A 9,004-nucleotide genomic window follows, 5' to 3' on the forward strand; every position below is an offset into this window, starting at 1 on the left:
GAAAGATTCATTATACAATTAAACTATACTCGCGATAAAACTTTTTTGATCTGAATAATGATATCAGTTATACATACATCGTAATATGTATAATAAATGTATAATAATTTAACAACACTTACATTTTAGTCAGGTAAAAGGAATAGTGTATGAAACCCGAATGAAAGAGGTCCAATAAAACGGGTATAATGTTTTTTATGCGTTTTCTGATTGCGATCTAGAATCGCTTTCGAATTGAACAAAAACCCCAACGCCAGGTCGTTTGAATGTTTTGTGTTTGTTATCTATCTATTGTAGTGTACTCGTTTGGTCATAAATTGTTACCTATGCTATATGTTAAAACACTAAGACAGTGGGTACCACCTATAAGTTGACATTATTTTTTAAACTATTTAACGGACTTTATTCAAGGATGATAGTTATGATAAAATTGAATCAATTGCCCTTTTTAAAAAAAATATTTATTTTTGTAGCGTTATTTTCTTAGCGTGTAGGACGTAAGCTTAATATTTGCGTATTGTTCACATTTTCCCCTGTATTTATTGTTGATAAAACACTTCCAATCTGAAGTAGGGTGTGATATTTAAATCCTCTGTGGATTAGCTTATTATACTCGTATCATACGAGTCGTATGTATATGAAAAATTATTTTATTTAGCATATTAGCGAGTAATTAAAAATCTGCATGATCGGGTATTTTATAGGGAATAAACCTGTATAGTATGTGAATGCAAATAAAATATTTGTTGTATAACAAAATCGTGAATGTCCCTTAATGCTTTATGTGTCCAAATTTTTCATAAACATTTTATCACAGAAATCAAAAGCATACGTTTGTGGTATTTTCCATTAGATATACTTTATTTTATTTTCCTAGACAATTACATTTCAAGCCTTTATATTGATACACATTTAGTATGCAAATAGACAATATGTAAAAACCATTGATGCAACTTAAATATAAAATAATAACAGTCCATATGAATTTTGATTTATCTTTTGCTTATAAATTGACTATATAAGAAATATAAATATTCTTGTTCGCTAATAATCGGAATTAAAAAATAACACTTTTTGAATCAATATTCAGCGTTCGTGTTAAATTATGAAGTGTTTTATGAAAATTGTATTCTTATCATAAGACTATCAAATATAATACACGAATAACTACCTACTATAGGTTAATTATTAAATTAACCATATTTTACGCTGTTGTAAATTTACCTTAAGAATTTTCAGGAAGTCCTTTATTTGTTATTTAATATTATTTGTTTGTGTTAGATATTATATATTACATAGTTTTCTAACATTCATACTGGGTACCAATATTACACGTTGGAAATATATATTTTAAAGGTTATTAATTTGAATTTTTGTATTTTGATCGTATGAATAGGTTATTTTATGATATACCTACCTAACATAATTCTTTTTTTTTTCTAATAAATGTTGATTATAATATATAATTTAGACAATTATAATTTATAATCAAATATTTACCTAAGTATTATTATATATTCAATTATTCATATTTAAATTAAGTAATTAACATAGGTATACCTACTTTTTTGAATTCAACTCAACTACAGGCTTATAAAAAGGGAAGTTCAAAAATGTGAAATAAAGAAGTATTATTGCAATATATAAATGTGAGACGAATTAATACAATTGTCCAAAATTAATATTCGATTAAACGGGGATTATTGGCGTGTGTGCGTAGTACTGTAGCTGCGTCCGTGTGTGTGATAGTGTTTTTATGTGCGTGTGTGATTCCCACGGGTTCACAGAATGAGCAAAACGGGGCGTAAACGCAGGCACATGAATATTAAGTAACCGTTTTTAATTATAAAATTTACCGTTTGCACGGACTTCCTGGGTCGGTGTCAAAAGTTAACTTCCCCGTTTGTGTGCAAACATAGTGTGTATGTGCCCCTATTGTTCATTTACCCCCGGCTGTATCGTGGTACACTATATGCATAAAATGTACATACACATTTATGCATGTGTGTGTGTGTGTATATGCGTTTGTATGTTTAAGACACTACCAAAGCCAGCGTGTGCGTGTGTGTATAAAACGGCCATATAAACAGATCCCGCTGCAGGTGGCCGGCGCAAAACCCCCCGTGAGCACGATGGCCAAGGGAAAACCACCTGACCCCGAAGACCCCTATTAAGTTGACACAGGTACCGGCTATAAATTTCTCCATTACACACTCTCACACACACAAACACATATACGAGTATATAAAGTATATTATATGCATTTATATCGGGGCCCCATATGTATTATGTGTAACATATATGTATATTATATTATTATTTGTGTATATTGTATATAATATTATTAAACTGTAAGTGTACGATGCTCGGATTACCGTTGAAATCGTCGCCCTTGTAAATTTATCGCAGTTTTTCAAATCTCTATCTCTCTCTATGTAATATGTTTCTTTCTCTCTTACCACTCGATCTCATTGTGCGCTTGACTGCAAGGAAACAAAACAAGTTTCACCAAAAGTCAACATATAAAGGTACATATACACGCTGGGGATTCATTGTAAGTCTATATGTGTTCTTATACTTACAAGAAATCATTGACAGTGTACACATGTAATATAAGCATATTACATATATATATACATACATATATATATATATATATATATGTAAAAACTGTCGGAAAACTTTGATTTTCATTTATCTTTTTGTTTTTTTTTTTTTTTAATTTTATAGGTAACTACACTCAAAACAAAAAACACATAAATATAATATATAATACATAACTTCCGCAATTTTTTTTAAGTACCGTGAACTGCACGACTTATAGAAAGTGATGTGGTACACTCGTGCACTTCGCTCATCTCCGGAGTCTGCACGAGCCTGAGCAATAATATTGGTATCATAAAATATACAGTTTACCTATTACACATGCCAAGTTCTCATTACAATAAATATTATGTAGTACCTATCTGTAATAAACATTTAAAATAAATTTTAAATCATCTCATTTTAAAAACATTTATTTGGAGCAAAAATCAATTTACCATAATTTAATGAGACAGGCTAGGCGAGGTTGAGTTAGGTAACCTCCTATTAATAATTATTATATAACCAACAACATGAATTTTATGTTCAAATTTCAATTCTCTATTTCTAAAAAAAAACTAGAAATTTTAAGCAACAAAAAATAACCTAATTTAAGGCATTATTTTTAATCTTTAATATAGTATCTGAAGTACCTATGAAATTAAATTGTTGATGTATTGTAATATTGATAGGCCTACCTAATATGACTTATTATTTGAGATTACCTATGATTAAAGTAGTAAATTTTGATAAAAATCAAGTGAAATTATTGATGGACAATCAATCAAGGGGTGCCCAATTTCACATTCGAGAAAATATAAGAGTAAAAACTAAAACATTTAAAACAATTATTATTATTTACTTTTTGTTTTAGTAATGTAATTTTGACAAGTTATAATAGTATTTAATATATTAGGTATATTATTTAATATTTTAATAAGTTTAAACTATTACTTTTACATTTATATTAAAAATAAACATTTAATATGCGCGCTGTATATGCCTGTATTAAGTTTTATATTTTTTTGAAATGTTATAAAATATTAACCTAGATACCATAATTAAAGAGTTGTATAAAATATTTGTGATCATTTATTAGTGCTTCATTAACTTCAATATAAATATACATATGTAGAACTTTCTACATGGAATCACGTAAAACTGTAAAAGTGGATAAAAAAAACTATGTAGGTATATAGGACATTAATACATAAATATACGTATAATATATTAATAATTAATACACATCAAAAAATATTTTACACAGTGGCCTATATATTGGTGATCGCTTACTATATTAATATCACTTCATTATAATTTACATTTTTGAGGTTTATAAGTTTATAAATATTTTAAAATTAATTGCAAGTATTTAAATTGTAATTATTAAATGTATTATTATTATAGACAAACGAAATTGTCGCATTAAATATTATACTCAACAATAATGCAATTTATTATTTTCATTACTGTAGTCAAAACCCATATAAAAATAAACAAGTATCATATTGGTTAGTTTTATGAAAATACGTAAAATAAGTTGATAAATCGCTTTTCTTATTTGAATTGAATTTCGGTGACATTGGTCATTATAGCTTGTTATATTATTTTCTAATTATTTTTTTTCTAAGATAGTAAAATATAATATGCAAATAATCATTTAATGATAAAATTGATTTTTTTTTATGCAGTACCAATGAATATATAGGTAATTTTATTATATGCTAATATTCGTATTATATTCAAAATTGATGAATTATTTTTGACGTCGATTTTTTTTTAGTCATTTTTCTTTTTAATTTAATGTTTATATCAGTAACTATCTCAATGTTAATTTCTTTCCTCCCTGTTATTTCTGTTTAAATTAAAAGGGTTAGTTATTATATTATCTTATTTTAAATACTTAACGACTTATTCTTACAAAAAACTAGTGGTACTACATTTGTGTACGATATAATTCAAACATACAAACAAATGGTGGCGTTATAATACTTGAAATACCGGATCTACCTTTATTATACAATTTTAACATAAAAGTACCAGAAATTGATAAACCATAATATAGGTATATTTAAGAAGCTATCTCTCATTAAAAATGTTTACAATGGTGATTAAAAATAACAAAATAATTTTAAATACTATACCAGGAGAAAACAATAACCAGCTCATTAATTTTGATTATTTCATGCGTAATAATTTCTATGGTTTACCCATTATATTTTATTATTTTATTTTATTGAAATACGATTACAGTACCTATATAATGGCACAATTTATTGTGTGTTATTGGAGTATTAGATAAACATTATTTAAATAAAATAATATGATTTAAATTAATATATTAATTTTTCATAATCTTAAATTAATTGAAAACCATGCTATGCATAATATATAATATATTGTGTTGAATTTAAAGAAACAAAATATCCGAATATTAATATAATTCATACGAATATTAAATTGCCATAGAAATTAATTTTGAATGAAAATTTATCCAAAAATTGCAAATGTCCTAATAATTCAGTATCTATTCAAATCAGTTGTTTACAATTCGCGTCATTTTACATTTTGTTTATTGCTGTTTTTAGGGCACATATTATGTAAATACACTTGTATATTAACGAATTATCTACAATCCACTACCCTGGCACTCTAAAGTGCTTATGTTTTGCATAATTCTTATCAAAAGTAACCAAATTTATTTTATATATTTTGTCAGATATTAGTTATAAGCAACATTTTTACACATAATTTGACACTTTTATGGAAGTTCATGCAAAGTTCATGAAAGTTTAGTTTTTGAATATAGTTAAAGCCAATATGCACCCAAATGTTGTTACATATTTTGTTGATAATCTATGTATTAAATAAAAACATATTTTTAGCATACTTAAGTGTTGTACAAGACAAAGGTAAATACAATATTTTAATAATTATACTACAGTTCATAGTTATTTTGCAGTTGGTTTTTTTCTAATTGATAACTATGATACAGATTCTAACTTTATTTACTTAAATTCATATTTTTTGTATTTCCTCTTTTATAAGTTTAATTAAATTAAATATGCTACTGTAATATATAAGTAATTTTAAGTTGTTAACATGTAACACTCTACTACCACCATAAGGTCTGCTTAAAGGTATAGTAGATAAAACAATGTTTTTGTTTTAAATAAAAAAAAAAAATCATCAGGTACAAAATATTCTTCTCCAGGATACATATTAACACATAATGATTCTATTATTTACTATGAATTACAAATTACAAAATCCAATTTTCCATAATTATATAGTTTCATAATTTATGTAAATGTTTGTGGATAATATTTTATCGATAAACGATGTTGTTCTAGACTAATTCTATTAATCACATTGACACGCATTTAATTACAAATTGATAATAATTATTGATATTTATTGTACCTACATTCAATTTTTATATAGGTATACTCAATATATTATATTTATTATACTTATGTTTACATTTTATTCGTCAATAAGTTATGTAACTTAAAAATTCTTTTCTTATTTTTATTTAAATTTAAAATTCTAATCTTGATAATAGCATATAGTTGGAATATTAAATTAGTACTTAAATTATTTTGATACTACCTATGTACATTTACCTAATAATATATTATGTTAACAAAATACTTAATAGATTTCAATCAAACGCCAACACTGAAGTGAATAAAATATATTGAAAATTGTTAAATAATACGTTTGAACACAAATCAACACGCCCATCTATTTTATAGTAATATATAGTGATGGTTGCGTGGGGTAAAAAATGGAAAGCAATAACGATAGCTGCTATTTATTTTTAAACTAATAAATCAAAAAAAAAAAGGTAAATAAATCTTCATTATAAAATAATTCTGATTTTGATTAACTAACAATATCAGTTGTTTATAGTGCCATAATCATTCATCTGGTGCCGCAACTGTATACATAATGTGACAATTTAATTATCTTACGTGTACAAATTATTTTAATCGATAACTTATATTAAAATTGGTACTCATGTATAATAATCTATAATTAATAAAAACGATCGTTTAAAAAAAGTGTGACGAACTGAATAACCATTATGAAAAATATACTTTTTTAACATTTGTGTCTTTTTATTGAACTGTGATATTTACAAAGACTATAGATATTCGATACGTATAGAGGGGAATAGCAATCCTATTATAAACATGCTGACAAAACATTTAAAACCATCAAATTAGCGTGACGAATTGATTAGTATAGTATGAGGGTAACAAGCCTTTAAACTTAAATCCATTTTAATATTGCGTTTTATTACGTCTGGTTAAAAACTTATATGTACTTATTATGCCTCTCGACTATTTATACTTCGCAACTATTAAACCAATTTTATATAAACCTATCATAAATGTATACCTACCTAATAACTTTTAGTAATAAGCATTAAGTAGGTATAGACACATGAATAAATTGATAAAAGATTCATTTTTTTTTCAAACGTATCTAATTTAACATAAAAAAATGTTGTAAAAATGTAATTAGTAAATTTAAAAACTAATAATTATTGTACATTTTTTTTTTTATAGGACAGATACCTAATTGAAATATATACTATACATTATTTTTATTAATTAATCAAAAACAAAAACAAAATAACATTTTTAAATTTCAAAATGGTCATTTATTAGTTATTACTGAAAATGATGGAATAATACCTATAAGAATTAGTATTCGTTCACGTATATATGTAGTGTCAAACAAGTTATGAAAATCTTAAACCATATTTTATTTAAAACAAAAAAGTTGTCAGGTTTGATAAAAGTTTGATGTTGGTATTTCAAAACTATTTGACAGCAACTCACGGGATACAAATAAACAAATATAAAACATATAGGTAATGGCGTGTTACTATATAACTTTCGACGACGAGTGTATATAGATAGAGCAAACATGCGTTATTTTTAAACGAATGCGACTGAAAAAGAATGTGACTTGTTTTCGCGTACTATATGATACCTATATCTACATTGTAAATATTTATTTAAGTATATAACTGTATGCAACAATTATTGATATGTTCGAATATTCGGTCGTCAATAATTGGCAAAAAAAAATCTATATCAAACACGGAATGTATTATATTTTTCGCAGTTTGATAATATTGGAGAAATTCTCTAATGAATGCGACCGTCGTGGTCTTAGGTACTCACTTGAGAAGACGTCAGGTACGAATCGTCGGACGCGTTATCAGTGTCGTTCTGACGAGTATCGGCCGCGGCGACAGCTGTTGAAGTCCCGTCCTGTAATCTCTGTGGTTGGTCCAGCTGCTGCTGTTGCGAGTGAGGCTGCAGCAACGGTGGCGGCGGCGGTGGTGGCGGCTGGTGATGCTGCTGGTGCAGGTGATGGTGATAGTGGTGCGGTTGCTGCTGTTGGTGGTGATCCCAGTAAAAAGGGTCCATCATGGTGACGGTGGCCGCGAAATATTATATTAAATACTATATTGTATTATGTAGACGCGATCGTACTCACTATATATATTGTATCGCACTTTAGCACGACCCGGCGTGGCACGTTTGTGTGTAATCTATTACAGACGGTTGGCGCGCGTCGAGCGGCTGTGGCGGCGGCGTCGTCGTCGTTGGGGTTCGGACGGCGCGGCGGCGGTCGGACGCGGTTAGGTCATAGTGCACACGCGTGGCACACACGTGCGTTATATGATGATGAGTCCAAATTTAAAAAAAAAAATTGCGGCGAAGGAAGGTTGAGAGTTATGAGAGGCGACGACTGCAGTCACCCAAGTCTACAAGGGATGTATGCAGTGAAGGCACGCGAATAAAAAATGTATTATATACATATTTATATTACAGTAAGCTTCTATTAATATAATTTGACTTAGATCGAAATAATAACTTTAGATCGAATATTTTTTCAATATCGGAAACACACGTGAGAAGTGAGATAAAAAACTCGGCGAACGTAGGAGTGAAACGGAGAAAGAGTGAGTGAGAAAAAGACGGGAAACTTTGACGTCGGCGACGACTATATTATACCCTATAGGACGACGACGACAACGACAACGACGACGACGACGGGTAAGCACGACGCGCGCGAACGACGGACAACGTGCGTGTGTGTTGGTGTATGTTTGTGTGTGTGTGTGTGGGAGCTGGCCCGGCCCCGTACGAGCGCGCGCGTTCCGCTCGTTGATAGGTTGATTACGTCACCGTTCGCCCCGATGTATATACGCATGCTGACAATGGTCTGTGAGTGTATGTCGCGTGTGAGTGTGTGTGCGAGTATGTCACGTGAGTGTTCACGGGTGTGCGCGTGCGTGTGTGTGTGTGTGTGTGTGTGTATACCCGTGTACGTTTGGATTAACGACAAATTGCCCCGGGCGCCACTTTCCGCATAAAACAACCCCTAAACACTA

General features: G+C 29.0%; 1 protein-coding gene across 1 annotated transcript in view; it reads right to left on the reverse strand.

Annotated features, from left to right (window-relative positions):
* Positions 1-8,684, reverse strand: part of LOC107168569 (homeobox protein caupolican-like) — a 65,339-nt gene extending 56,655 nt beyond the window's left edge. Inside the window, exon 1 of the mRNA XM_015518033.2 lies at positions 7,785-8,684. Within this exon, the coding sequence (XP_015373519.2) occupies positions 7,785-8,036 (252 nt within the window). The 5' untranslated portion in view covers positions 8,037-8,684. The remainder of the gene's footprint in view (positions 1-7,784) is intronic.
* Positions 8,685-9,004: the final 320 nt, after the last annotated feature.

The sequence above is a fragment of the Diuraphis noxia genome, unplaced genomic scaffold, assembly GCF_037042655.1.
Source record: "Diuraphis noxia isolate RWA-SAM2 unplaced genomic scaffold, SU_Dnox_SAM2 contig0004, whole genome shotgun sequence".
NCBI lineage: Eukaryota > Metazoa > Arthropoda > Insecta > Hemiptera > Aphididae > Diuraphis > Diuraphis noxia.